The following is a 26,267-nucleotide window of genomic DNA, read 5'->3' as shown; positions in this document are numbered from 1 at the left end:
ACAGTAGAAAACATTTATTTTTCATTATTTAAATTCGAGCATGCGCAGTTGCAGAGAATTCGGACTTAGCCCGGTGCGCAACGACTCCATTCCACAGTCTATCCAGACTACTCTGTCAACCTCATCTTCTTACCTTGGGCATCTCTGACTTGTGCATTTGGCTTTACAAGACAATGAGCGGGGATCACGGTGAAAGAGACTCGCAGGTAGTGTTATTATGCTGAACGAGATGTAGGTAGCTGGTTATTTGCATTATGTGACAGTTGGTTTGGTTGACTAGATAATGATAAAATTACATTAATGTGATAGCCTATCGATTGTGTCCATGCAATGTTAACAAGTTGCATTAGTTGTCTTTCAAGTAGCAACTTTGTTATAAATATCACAAGCGATCGCTGGGCTTTGTGTAGAATTTCTCATATTTCCCTGTATGAAACTTGACATTCTCCTTTCTACCGGCATTCAGAAAATATAAACATTAATTTAATATATTTTTAAAATTTTGCAGGTCAATTCTGGGTCTCGAGCCAATGGTAAGTTGTTTTTAACGGCAAAAAAAATATTGATCATGGTTTTGCTTGTGATCTTCATTCGTCTACTCCTGTTAGTTTTTAAAGGACAGAAATGGCGTCCCAGAGACTAAGTCCCTTCTCCTCCACTCTCTTGTGTCTATTGTTCAAAAAGAGGGCCTCAAAATTACCCTTTCGATATATAATATTGCGATCTGAGGGTAAATTCTGGCAGCGCTTTACACCGTGTTTCTCAAATAGACCATTGTTTGTTTATGTTGTGGTGCAACAATGTATAATTTTTGAGCCGAAAGTAGTGAAATGGGGGTTTAGGACTTAGTCTCTGCGCCATTTTCTTTTTCTCTGTCTAGCAGCCAGTGCGCCGAGCACTGATAGAACAGTTGGCGGTGATATGGAGGCTAGAGCTGGGAGTTCATCGGCCTCTCCCACCCCATGGCTCCTGGTACAATCGCTGCAGACATTACTGCCACTACATTTCATCTGTCAAAGATAGTTGCTTTATTACAAATATATGTTTTAAATGTTGTTATAGCTTGTTGCATTTGTTAGTCAACTTTGGGCATGGTTTTTAGAAATTATACTGGAATTCTGCCAGCACAATAATACTGTAATAACATATATTTAAAAAGGGGGGAGGAGGGGGAGAATCAAGTGCACACACCTCTGACAACTCAACATTTCATTAGTTTTATAATTAAACAGTCATGGAAATGGGACAGAGATATAGTAGTGGGAGCATATTATTGTTTCCTATGACAATAACCCCCTACCCGTTATTTAACTGCCATGACAGAGGGACGCCACAAGGTGACGTTCAAGCTCAAGACTGACAGTTATGTGGGCCCACCCTCTGACAAAGCCACCACAAATTGGAAGTTTTTCCCACTTTTGTTCAGGGGGGATTTTAAAAAATTAGTCACCCAAAAGAGATGGCCCAAATTTTACTTATTGAGGAATCATAGACCGTCTCAAATTATAACCTGTTATTCTTAATCTAGTGCACTACTTCTCACCAGCGACACATAGACTATTGTGCACCTCTAGAGGAAAAGGGTATCCTATCATTTAAGACAGGGGTATTCAACCTGGGGTCTGTGGCCCCCCAGGAGTTTGCCATGGTACTGCAGAGGGTCTGCGAAAATACATGTTTTTATTGAAATGTTTTCATGAATATCGCTTGCAACAACAGAATAAATACATTTTGAATTACAAACCTACAGTAGAAAATAGGAGAATATATTAGTTCTTATTTCAACTTTATTTCTATTCTCCTAATATTGAGCTAATTACACTCACTGGAGTATCTGACATAGGCTTTGAAAAAGCACCCGCTTTGAAAAGTGCCACTGGCTGCTGGTAAGCTTTCTTGACTTGTACACTTCCTCTTCCAATTATGTGGGAAGGTCAAAACAATTAAAAACTATTAATTGTACATTTTCGATTACTTCTTGCCACTATAATTTACTTCAAGATCAGACATATGATGGGGGTCCCTGGGTCGCCTGTTTGCCTAGCCGGGGGTCCCTGGTCAAGAAAAGGTTGAAGACCTCTGATTTAAGATTTTACCTTAGACAGTGATGTAGTGGTAAAAAAATGGTGGGTAAATGCTGATTGCAAGACTGGATTACAGAGGTAACGCTCCCTATACTTTCAATGCATTTTTCCACAAAAGGTGTGTAAACGCTCACCCAAAATAAAAAAAGGTGCGTAAACAACGTTGTATGCGTTTACCCTCCACTACACCACTGACCTTAGGTCTAGGGTTACATGTGAGTTCAACGTGTGTCTCACAAGACCCAGCCAGTTGTGATGTTTCTATCAACAGAGAACATGCAGGCATGTGTGTGCGGGTGGTTCAGGTCTAGATGTCTGGGGTGCGTGTTGAGACAGGGCAGCAGCAGTATGGATCTCTCATGTTTTGGTCTAATAACAGAGATATGCAGCCTCCATTGTAGGAAAGTAGACCCACCTAGATGTGTGAACCTCCCTCCCATCCCCACTCCCCTGGACCCACTTTGTTTCTCTTTGACACTCCCTGTGGGATCTCATTCTGAGTTTAGACAGGTAGGGAGAGATATGCAAGGGGGGTTTTGACTTTCAATTACCCAGTCTTGTTTACGTACTTGATTTTACAGGTCATTCTTCACATTAAATGGTACGATACCGTTTAAGCTTTTAATTGTGGTGTAATTACAAAGTAACTACACAGTAACTTAATAATCCAGCCAACTAATTTGAAAGAAAATGTGGCACTAAAGAGGCTTGGTTAGGGGCTGTTTGATGTTTAATATTGAACACCCTTGCGGTATAAGAAGTGATTCTATTTGTTGAACCTGCAGTTTGTATTCATTACTATGTGACGTTGAAGACATGAGCTTATCCATACACTAGACCACCGAGGGCCACAACATGCTCAGATTACACTGTGCTGTTACAGTTCCTATTGTCTGGGGGATCTCTACTAAGCAAGTCAATCTCTAACTTTGTCCCAGACGCTCACAAACACAAGGACAAGCACAAAGAACACAGGCGCAAAGAACACAAGAAAGACAAGGAGAGAGATAAAGCCAAGCACAGCAGCAGGTATGTTCCCTCTCCCCTCCTCTCTTTGTCTCTCTCTCTTTTTGCTTCCTTTTGCCAGTCATCTCCATCCCGCTGAGGGTTTCTCAGAAGTCTTTCCGTCTTGTTCTCCATCTCTCATTCCTTCTCATTTCCCTTTTCATTTGGTCTGTGGGAGAGTTCTGAGTATACTGCCATTGCTGACCATAACTTTGTGTTGTACAAGACCATAAGACAACACCACATTACATCATTCAACAGGATATCTTAATTTCTTATGCTGCCCCTATGCTGTCTCTGTGCTGTTGTACTATGCCTTCAGAACAGTGGCGGTCGGAGCCATTTAAGATGAGGGAGGACATTTTGGTTTTATGAGCATGGCCTTATTACAGCATATTGGATGAATATCATTCATATTCCATTCACCCAGCTCAGTGTAACATTGATAAGTTTAGGCTACTACATGATACAAAAATTTCTCTACATTCATCATGAGGTTGCTACAACTTAGCCTATGGATGAAAGTTTACAACACAGGTCAATTTATTTTTGAGTAATCAAGGTGACAGACATTGACACATTCAATACTGCCTTGCACACTCTTGCCAGCATCTAGCTGATCTAGGGTGTAATCATTAGTCCAAGAGCTCCAAACCAAAGTTTCTATTGTACAAATTCAGTTATGTTTATCCCTGTTTCTTCCATTTGAGAAATGTTTTTCAACAGAATCGGCAGAATGAATACGCCCCTGATCACACTCAAACACGGTTTACTTTCATAGCAGCCACATACAAACAGCATGATCCCTTTGATTGTTGTATAATTCCTTATCGCATCTATGCTCTCTCTTCCTCTCACCTTTTCCCTTCGGTTGTGGACTTCAGTGCCCTTCACATCACCAGTCTGTGACAAAAATTAACAAGCCAAACCTTCATGAATGCTAACCGCTACACACAATCTACATAATTGTCACTATATTAGCTAATGACATAATCAACATAGCTACTAGAACTAACCCACTACAATCACGCAGTACAGTGTACAGCAAGCAATTTAGCAGTTACACCGTCGGGCCCCAGTGGCAATACATTTATAAAATCAAAAGCTTACTTTGAATTGGAAGAGTTCCAGTGTTGGATAGTCATAGCCAGCTAGCTAACATAGCATGCCTCTCTGTTTGAGCCGGGTGTTTGAGTAGGCTAAACTAGCTAGATGGGAAAGGGGGATACCTAGTCAGTTATACAACTGAATGCATTCAACTGAAATGTGTTTTCAGAGAGGTGGGTGTGGTGGCTGCCTTAATCGACATCAACGTCATCGGCACCCGGGGAACAGTGGGTTAACTGCCTTGCTCAGGAGCAGAACAACAGATTTTTATCTTGTCAGCTCGGGGATTCGATCCAGCAACCTTTCGGTTACTGGCCCAACACCCCTACCCGCAGGCTATTTTGAGATGTATTGGTTAGCTAAGTAAGTGAAAGTGGGGGGGGAAAATACAATGAAATATGTCTACTTTAGGTAGCTGCTTCTCCTTAATTGTTTAAGAAATTAATTTGTTAAAAACTGTTCAGCTATTGTCTTTCTCTTTGAGTCAACTACTCACCACATGTTATGCACTGCAGTGCTAGCTAGCTGTAGCTTATGCATTCAGTAATAGATTCATTCTCTGATCCTTTGATTCGGTGGACAACATGTCAATTTATGCTGCAAGTGCTCTGATAGGTTGGAGGACGTCCTCCGGAAGTTGTCATAATTACTGTGTAAGTCTATGGAAGAGGGTCAGAACCACATGCCTTCTAGGTTTTGTATTGAAGTCAATGTACCCAGAGCAGAACGGAAACTAGCTGTCCTCCGGCTACACCATGGTGCTACCCTACAGAGTGCTGTTGAGGCTACTTTAGACCTTCATTGCAAAATAGTGTGTTTTATTCAATTATTTGGTGACGTGAATGTATTTAGTATAGTTTTAAAAAGGATAACTATTTTTATTTTTCTGAAATTCACTGAGGGGGGGGGGGGTCCTCCCCTTCCTCCTCTGAGAGCCTCCACTGGTTCAGAAACTATTCACACCCATTGACTTTTTCCACATTATGTTGAGTTACAGCCTGAATTTAAAATTGATTATATTGAGATTGTGTGTCACTGAACAAACAGTACTCAAAGTACTAAATAATATAATTAATTTAATCCATGCTCGAAAGAATACTAAAAGTGAAAGTGCAAGGTGCTAAATAAAATAGAAAATAAACGGAGCATACGTTTCGGCCTTATGCCTTCATCAGTGCTGATGAACAAAAGGACAAAAGGAATACCTATCTGAGAATGCTGTTCATTAACTACAGCTTAGCGTTCAACTCCATAGTGCCCACGAAGCTCATCACTAAGCTAAGGACCCTGGGACTAAACACCTCCCTCTGCAACTGGATCCTGAACTTCCTAACGGGCCGCCCCCATGTGGTAAGAGTAGGCAACAACTGCCATGCTGATTCTCAACACGGGGGCTCCTCAGGGGTGGGTGCTTAGTCCCTTCCTGCGTGGCCAAGGACGACTCCAACACCATCATTAAGTTTGCCGACAACACAACACTGGTAGGCCTGATCACCGACAACGATGAGACAACCTATCGGGAGAAGGTCAGAGACCTGGCAGTGTGGTATTGTATTCTTTCAAGCATGGATTAAATGAATTATATTATTTTTGCATCTCGGCCTCCTTGGGTAATTCCTTTTCGTGGTTTTGAGTGTGAGTACTTTTTAAACTCTACAGGTATATTCTCTCCCACGCACCTGCCTTCTTTCATTATAGCCTGAGCACAAACCCTCATAATGGCTTTCTTCTGAGTCCCTGATCTACACTTGTTATGGCAGTGACTGCCCCATCTCTACCCCACACATACATTTAACTGTAAGGTCCCTCAATCGAATAGTGAATTTCAAGCACAGGTTCAATCACAAAGACCAGGGAGGTTTTTCAATGCCTCGCAAAGAAGGGCACCGATTAGTAGATGTGTAAAAATGTTAAAAAGCAGATGCTGAATATCCCTTTGAGCATGGTGAAGTTATTCATTAAGCTTTGGGTGGTGTATCAATACACCCAATCACTACAAAGATAGAGGCGTCTTTCCTAACTCAGAGAGGAAGGACACTGCTCAGGGATTTCACCATGAGCCAATGGTGATTTTAAAACACAGAGTTTAATGGTTGTGATATGAGAAAACTGAGGATGGATCAACAACGTTGTAGTTACTCCACAATACTAACCTAAATGAAAGAATGAAAAGAAGGAAGCTTCTACAGAATAAAAATATTCCAAAACATGCATCCTGTTTGCAAGAAGGCACTTAAGTAATACTGCAAAATATATAGCAAAGAAATTAACTTTTTGCCCTGAATACAAAGTGTTATGTTTGGGGCAAATCCAACACAATACATCACTGAGTGCCAGTCTTCATATTTTCAAGCATGGTGGTGGCTGCATCATGCTATGGGTATGCTTGTCATCGGAAAGGACAAGGGAGTTTTGTTTGGGATAAAAAGAAACATACAGCTATAAGCACAGTCAAAATCCTAGAGGAAAACCTGGTTCAGTCTGCTTTCCAACAGACTGGGAGACTAATTCATCTTTCAGCAGGACAATAACCTAAAACACAAGGCCAAATCTACACCGGAGTTGCTTATCAATATGACATTTATTGTTTCTGACGTAGTTACAGTTTTGACATAAATCGGCATGAAAATCTATGGGAAGACTTGAAAATGGCAGTCTAACAATGATCAACAATCAACTTGACAGAGCTTGAATAATTTTAGAAAGAATAATGGGCATATATTGTACAATCCATGTTGACAAAGCTCTTAGAGACTTACCCAAAAATACTCACAGCTGTAATCACCGCCAAAGGTATTGCAAAGTAAAGTATTGACTCAGGGGTGTGAATCCTAATGTAAATGATATATTTCTGCATTTCATTTTCAATAAATTTGCTAACATTTCTAAAAACATGTTTTCACTTTGTCATTATGGGGTATTGTGTGTAGATGGGTGATATTTAATTCAGGCTGTAACACAACAAAATGTGGAATAAGTCAGGGGGTATGAATACTTTTTGAAGGTACTGTATGTCTTCTACCTAGTTCTCTAGGACATCTAGGACATCAATGCATGATTTTCACAGAAATTACTTTATCTCACTCTCCATCTTTCCCTACCCCTTCTCTCTCTTTCTCTTTCTCCCTTTCTCTCTACCCCTCTCTCTCTCCCTCTCTCTACCCCCCTCTCTCTACCGCCCCTCTCTCTCACTACCCCCCTCTCTCGCTCTCTCGCTCTCTGCTAACATCCATAGGCATGAGTACCCTTTCTGAAACAAAGTGTTCCCACTTGTACTTGTTATGAAAACATTTTCCAATTGATATTTGGCACAATGTGGGTCTTATGCTTTTGAGGTTATGTCTGGGCAGTAATGCTAGATAAAGAAAATCATGCTTTTAAGAGTTTTTGAGGATACCTGGGATTTGTGTATTTATTTAGCTCATATGTGTCTATGTAAGTTCACTGAGAACACATTATAATTTATAGCAAATACCTTGGGAAATTTGTCAGAGAGAGAGTTTGAATGTTGTCTGTGACACAGAATGGCTATGGTTTCAGTCAGGAATACTGTGTGCAAGTGACACGTTTCATACGTCGTACTTCCTTGTTCATGTCTCTGGTCTTTTGAATGGGCTTGAAGATTATATAATACAATTCATGAAAACGTGGTCATATAAGTTAAAGTGCATTCAGAATGTATTCAGACCCCTTGACTTACAGCCTTATTCTTAAGTTGATAAAGTTGTTTTTTTCCCCTCATCAATCTACACACAATACCCCATAATGACAAAGCGAAAACATTTTTTGTTTGTTTAATTTTTGCAAATTTATACAAAAAATGTAAAATAATACATATTTACATAAGCATTCGGACCCTTTGCTATGAGACTCGAAATTAAGCTCAGGTGCATCCTGTTTCCATAGATAATCTTTGAAATGTTTCTACAACTTGATTGGAGTCCACCTGTGGTAAATTCAATTGATTGGACACACACCTGTCAATATAAGGTCCCCCAGTTGACAGTGCAGGTCAGAGTAAAAACCAAGCCACGAGGTCCAAGGAATTGTCCTTAGAGGTCTAAGATAGGATTGTGTCGAGGCACAGATCTGGGGAAGGGTACCAAAACAATTCTGCAGCATTGAAGGTCCCTAAGAACACAGTGGCCTCCATCATTCTTAAATGGAAGGAGTTTGTTACCACCAAGACTCTTCCTAGAGCTGGACGCCTAGCCAAACTGAGCAATCGGGGGAGAAGGGCCTTTGTCAGGGAGGTGACCAAGAACCCGATGGTCACACTGACAGAACTCCAGAGTTCCTCTGTGGAGATAGGAGAACCTTCCAGAAGGACAACAATCTCTGCAGCACTCCACCAATCAGGCCTTTATGGTAGAGTGGCCAAAACGGAAGCCACTACTCAGTAAAAGGCAAATGACAGCCCACTTGGAGTTTGCCAAAAGGCACCTAAAGGACTCTCAGACCATGAGAAACAAGATTCTCTGGTTTGATGAAACCAAGATTGAACTCTTTGGCCTGAATGCTAAGCATCACATCTGGAGGGAACCTGGCACCGTCCCTACGGTGAAGCATGGTGGTGGCAGCATCCCTACGGTGAAGCATGGTGGTGGCAGCATCCCTACGGTGAAGCATGGTGGTAGTCTGGATCGAGGGAAAGATGATCGGAGCATAGGACAAAGAGATCCTTGATGAAAACCTGATTGAACATCTCTGGAGAGACCTGAAAATAGATGTGCAGTGATGCTCCCCATCCAACCTGACAGAGGTTGAGAGGATTTGCAGAGAAGAATGGGAGAAACTCCCCAAATACAGGTGTGCCAAGCTTGTAGCATCATACCCAAGAAGACTCGAGGTTGTAATCGCTGCCAAAGGTGCTTCAACAAAGTTCTGAATAAAGGGCCTGAAAACTTATGTAAATGTGATTTTCACATTTTTTACTTTTAATTGCTTTGTCATTATGGGGTATTGTGTGTAGATTGATGAGGGGGAAAAAACTATTTAATTCATTTTAGAATAAGGCTATAACGTAACAAAATGTGGAAAAAGTCAAGGGGTCTGAACACTTTCCAAATGCACCTTATATCAATAAATTATTTCAAATGCCTTTCATTAAGTTTTTGCGCAGAAGACTGTTGCACTATGTTTTTTGCCATTGAAGACCATTCAAAAAGCCTACAAAAGTTTTTAAAAAACGACAAGGCTACTTGCCGCGTCAATTGCGTAGTCTATTCAGTGAAACAGAAAGCTGTAGACAAAACAAACAAGCCCTCCATTTGCAATCTACATTTTAAAAGTCTTTATTACGTTGACTTCTTTGCCTTCTTTGATATGTTCTGTGTTCATCCAGGTTGTGTGTTGTAGTCTCTGTGGTCTGAATCAATTTGTGTTTGTATAGCTTTCCTGTGTCTGACCCCTGTCCATTGACCCCTAACCCCTGACCTCTCATGTGTTGTCCATCTCTCAGTGAACACAGGGAGCACTCTGAGAAGAAGCACAGAGACAAGGAGAAGGAGAGGTTGAAGCACAGCGACGGGAGTGTCGACAGGCACAGGGAGAAACAGAAGGAGAAAGACAGAGAGAAAAGAGAGGTTTGTTTTCTCCGTATAGAGCAGGGTTATTCAACTCTGACCCTATGAGGTCCGGAGCCAGCTGTTTTTCTGTTCTACCTGATAATTAATTGCGCCCACCTGGTGTCCCAGGTCTAAATATGTTTGTGATTAGAGGGGAACAATGAAAACATGCAGTGGAACTGGCTTTGAGGTCCACAGTTGAGTTTGAGGGGTATAGAGCTTTTCTATCAGAAAAGCTAGATCTCAGATGTCACAGTGACTCTACTAGTAGACTACAATTCCCAGCCAGTTTGTCTGTTTCTCGCAGGTCAAATCCTCCCATGTTGAAGGCAAGCCCAAGAAGGAGAAAGAAAATGGTCATGCGAGGTAAATGGGAATATAGAATTGATTGTTCTATTTTATTTTTAATTGTAACTACAAGTAGTAGTGTAAACAACTATGGGTGTAGAAGGCAGATACTGTACATTTTATGAATATCTATGGATTGCACCTTTAACACTGTAATGTGTCCTACAGGGAGATGTGGAACAGCCCCAGCCCTCCTGCCATTAAGAGTGAACCAGAGGAGGACAACGGCTTGTACCCCTCTCCCAAACACAACAAGACTCTGAAGAGAGAGAGAGACGAGGAGGAGTGAGTATCCACAACGTTCTAAGGCTCATTAACTCTTGGTGCAGTATGCTAAGGTTTGTTAGCCATGCCTGTTGAGCCAATCAGGAAGACAAACAGATTAGAAACTAATACAAAAACACTAACACTTATGTGTGCATACTCACACATAAATATTACGTACGCTGCATATAAATAGTTCATTAATGCATTTTTTAAATGAAAGTGATCAAATTAAACCTAGATAAAACAAATCATGTTTCATCTGATGGTTGTATTTTGTTCAGATTTGAATACAAGCCCAAAAAGATCAAGACAGAGAATGGCAAGAAGAGAAAACAGGAGGAAGAGGTGAGTTGAGGTTCTCAGCTGAGGTTGGACACTCTTTCCTCACCCTTGTTCACACTCGTTTTTGTCTCGTTCAGGACATAAAACCCAAGAAGAAGACAAAAGACAAGAAAGCTGGAGCGGATGGCAAGAAAGCCAAGAAGGAAACAGAGGAGAAGTGGAAATGGTGAGATGTTTGGGAGGATTGGTTGATTCCTACAGATACAATCACTAATTGGTGAGATGTTTGGGAGGATTGGTTGATTCCTACAGATACAATCACAAAATGGTGAGATGTTTGGGAGGATTGGTTGATTCCTACAGATACAATCACAAAATGGTGAGATGTTTGGGAGGATTGGTTGATTCCTACAGATACAATCACAAAATGGTGAGATGTTTGGGAGGATTGGTTGATTCCTGCAGATACAATCACAAAATGGTGAGATGTTTGGGAGGATTGGTTGATTCCTACAGATACAATCACTAATTGGTGAGATGTTTGGGAGGATTGGTTGATTCCTGCAGATACAATCACAAAATAGTGAGATGTTTGGGATGGTTGATTCCTATAAATACAATCACTAAATGGTTGTGGGTACTCTAAAAAAACAAAAATCTACAGTCCTTCTACTGTTTACTTGTTATTTTTCTCCTACACATTTTGTCATCCATCCATTTTAGGTGGGAGGAGGAGAGATCTACTGATGGCTCCAAATGGAAGTTTCTGGAACACAAGGGACCTGTTCTTGCTCCTCCATACGAACCCCTACCTGGCCATGTCAGGTTTTTCTACGATGGTGAGTGAGTCCATATAGATTCACACTTTATGTTTAGGTGGTTAGATTATATTTTTGATATGATGATATCACCATGTCTCTCCGAAAGACAAGTCATATTTTATGTGCTCAATCTTTCTATGCCCCAGGTAAGCTCCTGAGACTAAGTGCCCCTGCAGAGGAGGTGGCTACGTTCTTTGCTAAGATGCTGGACCATGAGTACACAACCAAGGAAATGTTTAGGAAGAACTTCTACAAGGACTGGAGAAAGGTAGGTACATGGCTGCTCTGTTTCATCTAGTGGAACGTTCAGACAGATATTAGTTGAGTTATGCCCCATGGAATACTGTGTTATACTCCATTGCACCTACTATTGGCCAAGCATTTTCAAATTCTGGTACTGCAGAAGACACTTTCTGATCTCAAGTTGGTGCTGAATGCTAACAAAACAAAAGATATGCTCTTCTCTAGACTACATAATTTACATCTAAATTACTATTAAATTACTAGTCTGAACTAGTTCCTTATTATAAATATATTGGTATATGGCTAGATGACAAGTTGTCTTTCAAAACACATATCTGAGCTGGTAAGAAAGTTGAAGTTCAAAATCGTTTTCTTTTACAGAAACAAAGCCTGTTTATCATTTGTTATTTGAAAGAAAATGGTTCAAACCACATCAAATCAAAGTTTATTTGTCACGTGCGCCGAATACAACCGGTGTAGACCGTACAGTAAAATGCTTACTTACAGGCTCTAACCAATAGTGCAAAAAAGGTATTAGGTGAACAATAGGTAAGTAAAGAAATAAAACAACAGTAAAAAGAAAAATAACAGTAGAGAGGCTATATACAGTAGCGAGGCTATACAAGTAGCGAGGCTACATACAGTCACCGGTTAGTCAGGCTGATTGAGGTAGTATGTACATGTAGATATGGTTAAAGTGACTATGCATATATGATGAACAGAGTAGCAGTAGTGTAAAAGAGGGGTTGGCGGGTGGCGGGTGGTGGGTGGCGGGACACAGTACAGATAGCCCGGTTAGCCAATGTGCGGGAGCACTGGTTGGTCGGCCCAATTGAGGTAGTATGTACATGAATGTATAGTTAAAGTGACTATGCATATATGATTAACAGAGAGTAGCAGCAGCGTAAAAGAGGGGTTGGGGGGGCACACAATGCAAATAGTCCGGGTAGCCATTTGATTACCTGTTCAGGAGTCTTATGGCTTGGTGGTAAAAACTGTTGAGATGCCTTTTTGTGCTAGACTTGGCACTCCGGTAATGCTTGCCATGCGGTAGTAGAGAGAACAGTCTATGACTGGGGTGGCTGGGGTCTTTGACAATTTTTAGGGCCATCCTCTGACAACGCCTGGTGTAGAGGTCCTGGATGGCAGGCAGCTTAGCCCCAGTGATGTACTGGGCCGTACGCACTACCCTCTGTAGTGCCTTGCGGTCAAAGGCCGAGCAATTGCCATACCAGGCAATGATGCAACCAGTCAGGATGCTCTCGATGTTGCAGCTGTAGAACCTTTTGAGGATCTCAGGACCCATGCCAGATCTTTTTAGTTTCCTGAGGGGGAATAGGCTTTGTCGTGCCCTCTTCACGACTGTCTTGGTGTGTTTGGACCATTCTAGTTTGTTGTTGATGTGGACACCAAGGAACTTGAAGCTCTCAACCTGCTCCACTACAGCCCCGTCGATGAGAATGGGGGTGTGCTCGGTCCTCTTTCTCTCTCTCTCTCTCTCGTCGTTGTCGGTGATCAGGCCTACCACTGTTGTGTCGTCTGCAAACTTAATGATGGTGTTGGAGTCGTGCCTGGCCATGCAGTCGTGGGTGAACAGGGAGATCAGGAGGGGACTGAGCACACACCCCTGGGGAGCTCCAGTGTTGAGGATCAGCGTGGCAGATGTGTTGCTACCTACCCTCACCACCTGGGGGCGGCCCGTCAGGAAGTCCAGGATCCAGTTGCAGAGGGAGGTGTTTAGTCCCAGGATCCTTAGCTTAGTGATGAGCTTTGTGGGCACTATGGTGTTGAACGCTGAGCTGTAGTCAATGAATAGCATTCTCACATAAGTGTTCCTTTTGTCCAGATGGGAAAGGGCAGGCAACCTTTACCTTTATGTGTGTATTGGATTATGGGGGTGTTATTTACATGCATGCTGCAGCGTTGACACTTGGATGCTGTATATCATTGTGCCCTGAGGTTCATTACTGGCTCTGGTTTTAAAACTCACCACTGTTCCTGATATCTAGAAGTAGGTTGGGCCTCTTTAACCTCCAGAAGAGAGCAGCATTTTATGTTAATTATCTATAAAGCGTTAATGCAAATATTTCCAATTTATCTGACATCTTTGATCTCTTATAGAGTTACTCATTCTAAAACGATGTCAATGAATTACATTACACTTCAGATATGCTACACCTTACATGTGGAACAATTTACAAAAAACTGTTAGAATGGATGTTCTAGTGCCTCTTGGGCCATTAAAAAAATAGATTTCTGATCTTTTAAATGTTAATTGTGATTGTTTTTCATAATGTCCATGTTTTTTCTTTGTATTGAAAACAGGGCTCTACTGCAAATGAGACCTTAGTCTCAGTTGATCCTCTGTATAAATAAAATTTTATTCTGTCCTTTAACCCCAGGAAATGACATCGGAGGAGAAGTCAAAGATCACAGATATAAACAAGTGTAACTTCACGGAGATAAGCGAGTACTTCAAGGCCCAATCAGAGGCCCGGAAACAGATGTCCAAAGATGAGAAACTGGTGAGGCCCTGAACCAACATGTGCACACGCGCGCACACACACAGACACACACATACAGTACACATACAGTACACACGTCTACAACTCGCACACCCTCCAACGTTCTCCAATGTTATTCCAACGTTTTCCAGAAAATCAAAGAGGAGAATGAGCGTATCCTCCAGGAGTATGGTTTCTGTGTGATGGACAACCATAAGGAGCGAATTGGAAACTTCCGCATCGAGCCTCCCGGTCTGTTCAGGGGGCGTGGGGACCACCCAAAGATGGGCATGCTGAAACGCCGCATCCGCCCTGAAGACATCATTATCAACTGCAGCAAGTGAGTCTCCCCATCTTCATCATCATCAGTTGGAAAGAGGGTGATGAATGAGCATTGCGAGGGATTGTTGGTAGAACGGTAGCCAAGTGGTTAGAGCGTTGGACTAGCAACCGAAATGCTACATCAAATCCCAGAGTTGACAAGGCAAAAGTCTGTCGTTCTGCCCCTGAACAAGGCAGTTAACCCACTGTTCCTAGGCCGTCATTGTAAATAAGAATTTGTTCTTAACTGACTTGCCTAGTTAAATTTAAAAATTAAAAAATTCTATGGATCACCAAGAGGTTTTGTGTTCCTACCACAAGAGGTCCCTGTATACCACTATATATTTGAGTGGTACGCTATTGAGGCCTGCAACAATCACATTGAATTGCCAAGTTGTGCCTGCTCCTGTATAGATTCTATCGGCATCATGTGTAAGGGTGTGAACCTATGTCTCGTGAGAAGAGAACATGTTATTGGGACATTGTGTTTTGTGGGAGTTTTATGTTCCTGACATCACACACTTGTTTTTCTACGGTGACGGGATTTCTTATTGTGCGTGTGTGTTTTTATGTAAATGAGTCCTCCACCCCTCTGCGCCATTGTTATGTTCCTCTGTTCTCTCTCTTATCCCACCCCCTTCTCCCTTATACCTCCTCTCCCTGCTGTATGTCTGTCCCTCTCTTCCCTTCTTCCTCCCGCATCTGTATGTCTGTCCCCCACTTCTCCCTCCTTCCTCTGTATGCCTCCCTCCCTCCCCCCTCTTATCTCCCCCTCCATATCTGCCTTGTTGTGATTGCTGCAGCTATTTTTATCCAGGGTAAAAAGTATCTTTGCTTGCTGTCCTGTCCTGGCTCTGTCCTGTCCTGGCTCTGTCCTGTCCTGGCTCTTCTAGTTTCCGTGCATGGTTTGTGTTTGTGTGTGTGATGGTCCTAAACATGCCATATGGTTGTTTACGTGTGTCCCCGTCTGTGTCAAAGGCCATCTCTCTGTCTGTGTAGCCCCAGGCTCAATTGTGTGTCTGTGTGTATGTGTGTGTGTGTGTGTGTGTGTGTGTGTGTGTGTGTGTGTGTGTGTGTGTGTGTGTGTGTGTGTGTGTGTGTTCGTGTGTGCACGTGTGTGTGTGCATGCAAACGCATGTGTGTGTCGCCTCGAGCCCAGTCCGGTGGTGGAAACAATAAAAGGACAAGCTGGCCATCTACCTGCTCAGCTTGGCGTTGTTTTGTTGTGTTTTTCACCTCGGTCCTGTAATAGTTGTACACAGGAGAGGAAATGTCAAAACAGGATCAGCTTTGACTTTAGAACACAATTGAAGCCTTACTCCCTTGAGGAACCTCAGTATCCCATCTCATGCATTACGAGAGGTCTGAAGGCCTCAAGCCCTAAAGGATTTGGGGTGAACCCACGTGGACTAGGCCTACCTCTTAGACCAGCTAAAACACTACATCTCTCAACCCCTCTTCCCCAAGTTGTCTCACTCAGTCTCTTTGATCCAAGGTATTGCTTAATTCTTCTTCAAACCTTCTCTCTGCCCCTCTCCTCTTCTCCTCAGAGACTCCAAGCACCCCAAGCCGCCCCAGGGCACGCGCTGGAAGGAGGTTCGTCATGACAACAAAGTCACATGGCTGGTGTCGTGGACTGAGAACATCCAGGGTTCTATTAAGTACATCATGCTCAACCCCAGTTCCAGAATCAAGGTAATGACAACCTTAAACCTCCTCACTCCTAACCCTAACAAGTACATTTACTTCAGCTCCAGAATCAAGGTAACTCTAAGATCTAACTCCTAACCATGACCCTGTCCCGTGTCTGTCTCTGTTCCGTGTCTGCCTCTGTTCCGTGTCTGTCTCTGTCCCGTGTCTGTCTCTGTTCCGTGTCTGCCTCTGTTCCGTGTCTGTCTCTGTCCCGTGTCTGTCTCTATTCCGTGTCTGTCTCTGTCCCGTGTCTGTCTCTGTTCCGTGTCTGTCTCTGTCCCTTGTCTGTCTCTGTTCCGTGTCTGCCTCTGTTCCGTGTCTGTCTCTCTCCCGTGTCTGTCTCTATCCCTTGTCTGTCTCTGTTCCGTGTCTGCCTCTGTTCCGTGTCTGTCTCTGTTCCGTGTCTGTCTCTGTCCCATGTCTGTCTCTGTCCCGTGTCTGTCTCTGTTCCGTGTCTGCCTCTGTTCCGTGTCTGTCTCTGTCCCATGTCTGTCTCTGTCCCGTGTCTGTCTCTGTTCCGTGTCTGCCTCTGTTCCGTGTCTGCCTCTGTTCCGTGTCTGTCTCTGTTCCGTGTCTGTCTCTGTCCCGTGTCTGCCTCTGTCCCGTGTCTGCCTCTGTTCTGTGTCTGCCTCTGTTCCGTGTCTGCCTGTGTGTAGGGCGAGAAGGACTGGCAGAAGTATGAGACGGCCCGGAGGCTGAAGAAGTGTGTGGACCGCCTGAGGGCCCAGTACAGAGAGGACTGGAAGTCTAAAGAGATGAGGGTCAGACAGAGAGCTGTGGCTCTCTACTTCATAGACAAGGTGAGGGGAAATACACGTTACAGTACATCTATTAGCTGTGACTGGATTGTTGAGAGCAAAGTTACTGCCCTTCTGCTTTCACCACTCCAAGCCTTTTCGATTGAGGTTGGATACCTAAATACTCGAGGATGCTCAAACACAACCTCTGTCCTCCACCCTGTGTGTCCTATAGCTGGCCTTGAGGGCGGGGAATGAGAAGGAGGAGGGGGAGACGGCTGATACGGTTGGCTGCTGCTCCCTGAGGGTGGAACACATCAAGCTGTACCCCAAGATGGACGACCAGGAATACGTGGTGGAGTTTGACTTCCTGGGAAAAGACTCCATCAGATACTACAACAAGATGCCTGTGGAGAAGAGGGTGAGGAGAGGAGGGAAAAGTAGGAAAGAGTGGAGGAGAGAGGGGACAGATGGAGAAGAGAGGAGGGGGAACACAGAAGAGATTGAGAAGAGGGGGAGGAGTGGAGGAGAGGGTGGACAGACGGAGAACAGAGGAGGGGGGAGGAGAGAAGAGGAAGGAGAGAATAGGATATTGATTTAGAATTAAAGGGATGTTTAAGATTTCATCCCTTCCATTTGATCGGGTGGTCTAGTCTGTGTTGGGCGAGCATTTAACAGATGTCTGGAGCGTGTGTTAGTCATGTACAAATGATCTGCCTGTGTACGCACACCTGCCTGTGTGTGTGTGTGTGTGTGTGTGTGTGTGTGTGTGTGTGTGTGTGTGTGTGTGTGTGTGTGTGTGTGTGTGTGTGTGTGTGTGTTCGGACACACACTGCTCAGAGGATGTTTGTACAGACAGGTGATCCAGGCCTAAAGTGCTTTCCGTCAGCTCTGCCTCTGGGGGAGGTCTGTTTCCTGCTATTACTGGCATACACACACACACACACACACACACACACACACACACACACACACACACACACACACACACACACACACACACACACACACACACACACACACAACCTGCTCAATGACGGCACCCTCCTCTGGCAGGAATCAGACATTACAACTAAGAGAATAACTAGATCACCAGCCTGGTCAGGGTTATTTATCTGAACCTAAAAGTCAAATGTACGAGAATACTGGTGTATTTTATAAGGAATAAGACATGTCAAGACTCCCTCTTAAATGAACCTGTGTATTCTATCTCAGGTGTTTAAGAACCTGCAGCTTTTCTTGGAGAATAAGCAGCCCGAGGACGACCTCTTCGACAGACTCAATGTAAGAGAGACAACCTATGGTCTTAATACTGGGTGAATGAAGGAACTGAGGGCTAATAGTCAAATATAAAACAGGTCCTACATAAGTGTCTCAAATGTGCTCTCCCTCTCTCCCCATCTCCCCTAAACTCACCCCTCTCTCCCATCTCCTCTAAACTCACCCCCTCTCTCCCTCTCTCCCCATCTCCCCTAAACTCACCCCTCTCTCCCCATCTCCCCTAAACTCACCCCTCTCTCCCATCTCCTCTAAACTCACCCCCTCTCTCCCTCTCTTCCCATCTCCTCTAAACTCACCCCTCTCTCCCCATCTCCTCTAAACTCACCCCTCTCTCTCCCATCTCCCCTAAACTCACCGCCCTCTCTCTCTCTCCCCATCTCCTCTAAACTCACCCCCTCTCTCCCATCTCCCCTAAACTCACCGCCCTCTCTCTCTCTCCCCATCTCCTCTAAACTCACCCCTCTCTCCCCATCTCCCCTAAACTCACCCCCTCTCTCCCCATCTCCTCTAAACTCACCCCCTCTCTCCCTCTCTTCCCATCTCCTCTAAACTCACCCCTCTCTCCCCATCTCCTCTAAACTCACCCCTCTCTCTCCCATCTCCCCTAAACTCACCGCCCTCTCTCTCTCTCCCCATCTCCTCTAAACTCACCGCCCTCTCTCTCTCTCCCCATCTCCTCTAAACTCACCCCCTCTCTCCCTCTGTCCCCATCTCCCCTAAACTCACCTCCCACTCTCCCCATCTCCTCTAAACTCACCCCCTCTCTCTCCCATCTCCCCTAAACTCACTGCCCTCTCCCTCTCCCCATCTCCTCTAAACTCACCCCTCTCTCCCCATCTCCTCTAAACTCACCCCCTCTCTCTCCCATCTCCTCTAAACTCACCGCCCTCTCCCCATCTCCTCTAAACTCACCCCCTCTCTCTCCCATCTCCCCTAAACTCACTGCCCTCTCCCTCTCTCCCCATCTCCTCTAACCTCACCCCTCTCTCCCCATCTCCTCTAAACTCACCCCCTCTCTCTCCCATCTCCTCTAAACTCACCTCTCTCTCTCATCTCCCCTAAACTCACCCCTCTCTCTCCCTCATCTCCCCTAAACTCACCTCTCTCTCTCTCCCTCATCTCCCCTAAACGCACCTCTCTCTCTCTCCCTCATCTCCCCTAAACTCACCTCTCTCTCTCTCCCTCATCTCCCCTAAACTCACCTTTCTCTCTCTCCCTCATCTCCTACACTCACCTCTCACTCTCTCCCTCATCTCCCCTAAACTCACCTCTCTCTCTCTCCCTCATCTCCCCTAAACTCACCTCTCTCTCTCCCTCCTCTCCCCTAAACTCACCTCTCTCTCTCTCTCTCCCTCATCTCCCCTAAACTCACCTCTCTCTCTCTCCCTCATCTCCCCTAAACTCACCTCTCTCTCTCTCCCTCATCTCCTCTAAACTCACCTCTCTCTCCCTCATCTCCCCTAAACTCACCTCTCTCTCTCTCCCTCGTCTCCCATAAACTCACCTCTCTCTCTCTCCCTCATCTCCCCTAAACTCACCTCTCTCCCCCTGCCTTTATATCTTTCTCTGTTCCTTCTCTTCCTCCTCTTCTCTAGACCTCTATTCTGAATAAGCACCTCCAGGAGTTGATGGACGGGCTGACAGCCAAAGTGTTCCGTACGTACAATGCCTCCATCACCCTGCAGCAGCAGCTCAAAGAGCTCACCAGCCGTGAGTGACAGCACGCAGACAGCCAATCACACACACTGCTCCCATGAGTGACAGGTCCACTAGCCAATAGTGGATGAAGTTGTCTGCCCACTGTTTGCTTCTACTAACCTGATGTCGGGGCAAATGTTATTGTTGCTGTGTTACTAGCTTTAATAAAGATCACATTGGCAGCAGCAAACAGTGAGCAAATAGTTGGTTCAACTTTATGTTGCGGTAGCCTACACAATTTACCAGATATTTCCTTGAAAAGTGCATGGTAAACACTGTATCTGTGTCTGTCTCCAGCAGATGAGAGCATTCCTGCTAAGATCCTGTCCTACAACAGAGCCAACCGGGCTGTGGCTATACTGTGCAACCACCAGAGGGCTGCACCTAAGACCTTTGAGAAGTCCATGCAGAACCTGCAAACCAAGGTAACAGTAGAATAGAATAAGTCTCTATTGTCCACTTGCACTGAAATGTATATTTTTGCTGTCACAGTACCCACATAGTATACACAGTAATGACCTTGTGTGTGTGTGTGTGTGTGTGTGTGTGTGTGTGTGTGTGTGTGTGTGTGTGTGTGTGTGTGTGTGTGTGTGTGTGTGTGTGTGTGTGTGTGTGTGTGTGTGTTTAATGCTCTCAGATAGATGAGAAGCAGAAGCAGCTGTCGGCCACCAGGAAACAGCTGAAGGGGGCCAAGACAGAGCACAAGGCCTCACATGATGACCAGAGTAAAAAGTGAGTACAGCTCTACTGAAACTACACCAGACTAGCGCCCCATGCCAAGTCAACCCCTAGCTAGCCCCTTCCCCTACGTACTTTGTGCTGCATACAAATGACAATAGACTCACCTTGCCAGCAGATAGGTGGAAGTTTCTACTCATTTCTTACCCCAATCCAATTTGGTAGAACTAGTGATCGATCAATCAACTAATCAATGACTTGTGTGGTGTCCTCAGGATGGTGGAGGTGAAGAGGAAAGCGGTCCAGAGGATAGAGGAACAGCTGATGAAGCTACAGATGCAGGCCACAGACAGAGAGGAGAACAAGCAGATCGCCCTGGGAACCTCCAAACTCAACTACCTGGACCCACGCATCTCTGTGGCATGGTAACTAACAGACAGACAGACAGACAGACAGACAGACAGACAGACAGACAGACAGACAGACAGACAGACAGACAGACAGACAGACAGACAGACAGACAGACAGACAGACAGACAGACAGACAGACAGACAGACAGACAGACAGGGGAATGATCACATTACATAGAGTAGATTACATTTACTTCACAATTATCACAGATACCATGTAATTTATCTTGTAATTACACGATAAGTAAGTAAGTAATGTCTAACGTTACCAGGTACAAACTAAGGAATATATTTGTTACTAAAGTAGTTACATACGTAAGCCTGACATAAGGGTAACTACGGTACATATAATGTTTTCATAGGCGGGGGTGGGTGTGTGTCTTGGGTGGGTGGGGGGGTAGTGGTGGGGTCACTAGTGGCCGCCAATGGTGACAGAAGGCAGGAAATGCTTGTGCATTGTGGGAAAGCAGAGTGAAAAAGAGAACGAAAGGGTGAGAAGGAAAAGTGTGTGAGCGTGAGGAACAATAGGGTTTGTTTGTAGGGCCAGAGAGCGTCCCCTCACAGAGCTCTTCCTCCACATGTAGAGGCAATGTGACGTGGCCGCCCGGAACAAATAGCCAGTTGTGGGAAAAGTACTCAGTTCTCATACTTGAGTAAAAGTAAAGATAGCTTAATTGAAAATGACTCAGGTAAAAGTGAATGTCACCCAGTAAAATACTACTTGAGTGCAATTCTAAAAGTATCAGGTTTTAAATGTACCTAAGTACAGTGGTGGAACAAGTATTCAACATGAAACAATTGTGAAAAGTAAAATGCTATACATCAAATTCCTTATATTAAGCAAACCAGATGGCACAATTTTATTTTGTATTTTTTACGGACAGACAGTAAAACACTCCAACACAACCACAGTATATATTTTTTTGTGAGTCCGCCAGATCAGAGATCTTAGGGATGGTTGATAGGTGTGTGAATTGGACCATAATTCTGTCCTGCCTTAGCATTTGAACTGTAACAAGTACTTTTTGGTGTCATGGGAAATGTATGGGAGTAAAAAGTACATATTTTCTTTCGAAATGTTGTTTCTTTAGGAATGAGTAACAGTAAAAGTTGACTAATATATGAATAGTAAAGTAAAGTACAGATTCCCAAAAAAACGACTTAAGTAGTACTTTAAAGTATTTTTACTTAAGTACAGTACACCACTCCAAAGAGCTTACTGCTGCTGGATGAATGGAGGGCTTAGACAGAGGGCCCTCCACCCACACACCCTTACAGAGGGCCCTCCACCCACACACCCTTACAGAGGGCCCTCCACCCACACACCCTTACAGAGGGCCCTCCACCCACACACCCTTACATGACCAATAGATTATTTTATATAATCTTCAATGATAAAAGGAAGAAATATGAATAAAAAAGACAACTGTCTTTGGACAGTCATTGTCAGTGATTGAGAGTGTGAGGGATTTAAATACAGTGAGCTACAAACGTATTGGGACAGTGACAATTTTGTTGTTAATTTGGCTCTGGATTGAAATTATACAATGACTATGTGGTTAAAGTGCAGACTGACAGCTTTAATTTGAGGCTATTTTCATTCATATCGGGTGAACCGTTTAGAATTTGCAGCACTTTTTGGGCATAGACCCCCCATTTTAGGGGACCAAAAGTATTGGGACAAATTCACTTATATGTATATTAACATAGTCAAACGTTTAGCATTTGGTCCCATATTCATAGCACGCAATGACTACATCAAGCTTGTGACTTTATACATTTGTTGGATGCATTTGCTGTTTGTTTTGGTTGTGTTTCAGATTATTTACCATTCATTTAAATTTAATTTAATAAAGTATTCTGTCATTTAGAAGTCACTTTTATTGTAGATAAGATTAGAGTATGTTTCTAAACACTTCTACATTAATGTGGGTGCTACCATGATTACGGATAATCCTGAATGAATCGGGAATAATGATGAGTTAGAACGTTACAGACACACAAATATCATAACCTCCCCTGTTATTAACATGACTTGGGGGTAGGATATTTATGTGTCTGTAGCCAAAACAACAAAAAATGTGTCACTGTCCCAATACTTTTGTTTGCTTTACCTCCTATGTCTTTAGTTCTCTCTCCTAATGCCCTGCTCTCCTTCTCTCTTCCTCTCCTCCTCTCCTCTGCAGGGTTAAGAAATGGGACGTTCCCATGGAGAAGATTTACAACAAAACCCAGAGGGAGAAATTTGCCTGGGCCATCGACATGGCTGAAGAGGACTACGAGTTTTAGATCCTGTTCTGTCATTTTATCCCTACATTTTATTATTGTTTCATTTTAGAAGTATGTGTCGTTCATGTGATTGATTCCACCATGTAAAATGGGGATCATTCTTTGCAATTGACCAGGGTCCTGTTTGAAGCATGTACTGTATCCTTCCTTCCTCCCTTGAATTGAACGCAGATCTGATAGGTTAAAGCAGTATGGTAGAAACATTGCTTACACGTATCCAATCACATGCAAATCAGTGATGAGGAATAAAATAGTGCATTGGCCAAGTATTCAAACAGGGATCACGCCCTGAGTCTTACTGCAGTGCAAAGTATAGTAGTGTGTTTGACCAAAACATGTTAACTTGACCTTTCAACCTTATCAGCTTCTGTGATTTTCAGCTAGCTAATAGAAGAACTGTAAATGCCTGCTTTTTCTATTGATTTATGCTCCAATATCTTAGTCATCAAATATATTGATAAATTCTATATTTTGAAATATTCATGAATTAATCAAAGAATTCCCTAACGAGCAGCACCTTCATACCTTGTGGAAAGAAACAGAGCAGTGGTATGCGTGTGTGTGTGTTTAATTGTGAATGAGTGCACCGTATTTTATGATTTATGAACTTTGAAATCTGTATGAAGAGAGGAGAAGAATATGAGGATGATGTTTATAATGGATGATGATGAATAAGAAGCAACCAATCACTATGCTCGTGTAATTCTAGCACATAGAATGTGAATGTTTTTCATTGGTTTCATTTTGCTGTTTATTTCAGGGATGTATATATTTCTTGTCTGTTTTCAGTACGTACTGGTATGTTATTCTGTATTTTGTAGGATGTGTATTTTTCGTGTTGTCACCAGGCCTCCCTACCTGTAGATAGATGTCTTTTCACACATTTTGCTGAATGAAAACGATTCCACTGTATGTTACTTGAAGAAATGGCTATATAAAAATGTATTGTTTTGGTGCCTGTTTTGTGTAGATACAAATGACTGCTTGCTCTTTTAAAAGGAGCAAAATAGAAATGTGTTAGGGATATGGATTTTGCCAAAAACAAAAACAACTGTTACATAAAGATCTATCATTAATTAAAGATTTGAGGGTGTTTCTTTTTTTTGTACTGCTGTAAACAATGTGGAAGAAATATGTCCTCAATGAAATGATTGTTTCATGTGAATAAGCATTTACGTAACATTATTAAATTAGCATTATTACCACTAAGCACTTATTTAGCATTAATGTAACTAGTCAATAGCCTTTCTTAATAACCCTTTAACCATCCTTTAGCCATTTAGTTTGTTTGTTGTTTGCTAATTATTTTGCCTTTGTAGATTATTTGAGAATAAAACATACAACTCATCATTCTACTGCTTTCCTTCCCTGAGAGATTAAAGTAAAATTTTCTTATGTAATGACTAAAACATCACATGCTGGAAGATATTTGACATGAATAAGATCAATCATTAACTACAGGACCCATTATGGCAGTGATGTACTCTACATACTATCCAGCAGTTGTCACTCTGGGATCATACACAGCCAAATTCATTTTGTTCATCAAGCTTAAATTCAAGTTTCTGAATGACTTGAATCCAAAATACAGCACAATGGGATAGTGTATCAGAACACACAATACATTTAGAGAGAGAGAGAAATGTAATCCTGTCAGATAATTAACAGTGGCCAATCAGGGTGGTGGTCGCAATACAATTCTCAATGATCTTATGTCCTTTGGGAGAGAGGGGGGAGGTAACAGGGTTGCGTGCTGTGCTGTTGTGTGTTGTGTTGGCTCTACAGTTTCTGTCTGTGCTGTGTATTCCTGCTGTGGTGACCTGTCCTGTTTATGGGTCTATGTGTACACTCAGTTTAGAAAGAAAAGTGAAATGAAATCACAACTCAACACATGCCATTGTCATCTTTATGAAACTGAAACTTATTTGCGGTACCTCCTGAGACCACAGGAGGGCTCTGCTATGAAAACAGGTCAAAACTCCCCACACAATGACAAAAGTAGTCTTGCAACAATTGCCATTGTATGACTTGATAAAGATTAGACAAAGAGTGGATGTGTGAACATGTTTGTAGTTAGATGTTTTGTAGTGAGTTTCAGGGCACTCTATGGGTGTCATAGGAATGTGACTTTGGCTTTCAGCAAGAACACTAATTATTTATGTACTTGAAATGACTGTAAATGGGATGAGGTGCACCAAGGACAATGTTGGATTACATTTAGTCAAAGAGCACTAGGCCTATAGCCTAGAGAAGGGCTCTGCAACACTGTTCCTGGAGAGCTATCATCTTGTAGGTTTTCACCCTAACCCTGTTCCTGGAGAGCTACCCTCCTCTACAGGAGGGCTCTGCAACACTGTTCCTCGAGACCTATCATCTTGTAGGTTTTCACTCCAACCCTGTTCCCGGAGAGCTACCCTCCTCTACAGGAGAGCTCTGCAACACTGTTCCTCGAGACCTATCATCTTGTAGGTTTTCACTCCAACCCTGTTCCTGGAGAGCTACCCTCCTGTAGGTTTTCACTCCAACCCTGTTCCTGGAGTCTACCCTCCTGTAGGTTTTCACTCCAACCCTGTTCCTGGAGAGCTACAAACCTGTAGGTTTTCACTCCAACCCTGTTCCTGGAGAGCTACCCTCCTGTAGGTTTTCACTCCAACCCTGTTCCTGGAGAGCTACCATCCTGTAGGTTTTCACTCCAATCCTTTTCCTGGAGAGCTAACCTCCTGTAGGTTTTCACTCCAACCCTGTTCCTGGAGAGATACCGTCCTGTAGGTTTTCACTCCAACCCTGTTCCTGGAGAGCTACCATCCTGTAGGTTTTCACTCCAATCATTTTCCCGGAGAGCTACCCTCCTGTAGGTTTTCGCGCCCACCCTAATCTAGCACACCTGATTCTAATCATAAACTTGTTGATAAACTGAATCAGGTTAGTCACA

The 26,267-nt window shown here is 43.3% G+C and overlaps 1 protein-coding gene across 2 annotated transcripts; it reads left to right on the top strand.

The window, feature by feature from the left end:
• Positions 1-58: 58 nt before the first annotated feature.
• Positions 59-24,685, top strand: top1b (DNA topoisomerase Ib). Of its 2 annotated transcripts, none has more exons than XM_071348915.1 (21): positions 59-206; positions 509-533; positions 3,023-3,113; positions 9,658-9,781; positions 10,071-10,129; positions 10,280-10,396; positions 10,660-10,723; positions 10,798-10,886; positions 11,384-11,499; positions 11,628-11,749; positions 14,127-14,249; positions 14,381-14,568; positions 16,100-16,244; positions 16,898-17,041; positions 17,214-17,399; positions 18,194-18,262; positions 19,855-19,969; positions 20,258-20,382; positions 20,595-20,689; positions 20,911-21,060; positions 23,233-24,685. In XM_071348915.1, the coding sequence occupies exons 1-21, from the start codon at positions 174-176 to the stop codon at positions 23,333-23,335; spliced, it is 2,283 nt and encodes a 760-aa protein (XP_071205016.1). In that variant the 5' UTR covers positions 59-173; the 3' UTR covers positions 23,336-24,685. The 2 variants fall into 2 exon arrangements, with proteins under 2 accessions (XP_071205016.1, XP_071205014.1); XM_071348913.1 differs by having other exon boundaries at positions 20,255-20,382.
• Positions 24,686-26,267: the final 1,582 nt, after the last annotated feature.

This window comes from Salvelinus alpinus, chromosome 17 (assembly GCF_045679555.1).
Source record: "Salvelinus alpinus chromosome 17, SLU_Salpinus.1, whole genome shotgun sequence".
In the NCBI taxonomy this organism is placed as follows: Eukaryota; Metazoa; Chordata; class Actinopteri; order Salmoniformes; family Salmonidae; genus Salvelinus; species Salvelinus alpinus.
This window is presented reverse-complemented; position numbering and strand designations above follow the sequence as displayed.

What these genes read in the sequence shown, in the direction of transcription:
- top1b (XM_071348913.1), top strand. Translation starts at nt 174, where the DNA reads ATGAGCGGGGATCACGGTGAAAGAGACTCGCAG. An exon ending in ACGGTGAAAGAGACTCGCAG is followed by an intron (nt 207 to 508) that starts GTAGTGTTATTA and finishes AAAATTTTGCAG; the next exon opens with GTCAATTCTGGGTCTCGAGC. An exon ending in AAGACAGAGAGAAAAGAGAG is followed by an intron (nt 9,782 to 10,070) that starts GTTTGTTTTCTC and finishes TGTTTCTCGCAG; the next exon opens with GTCAAATCCTCCCATGTTGA.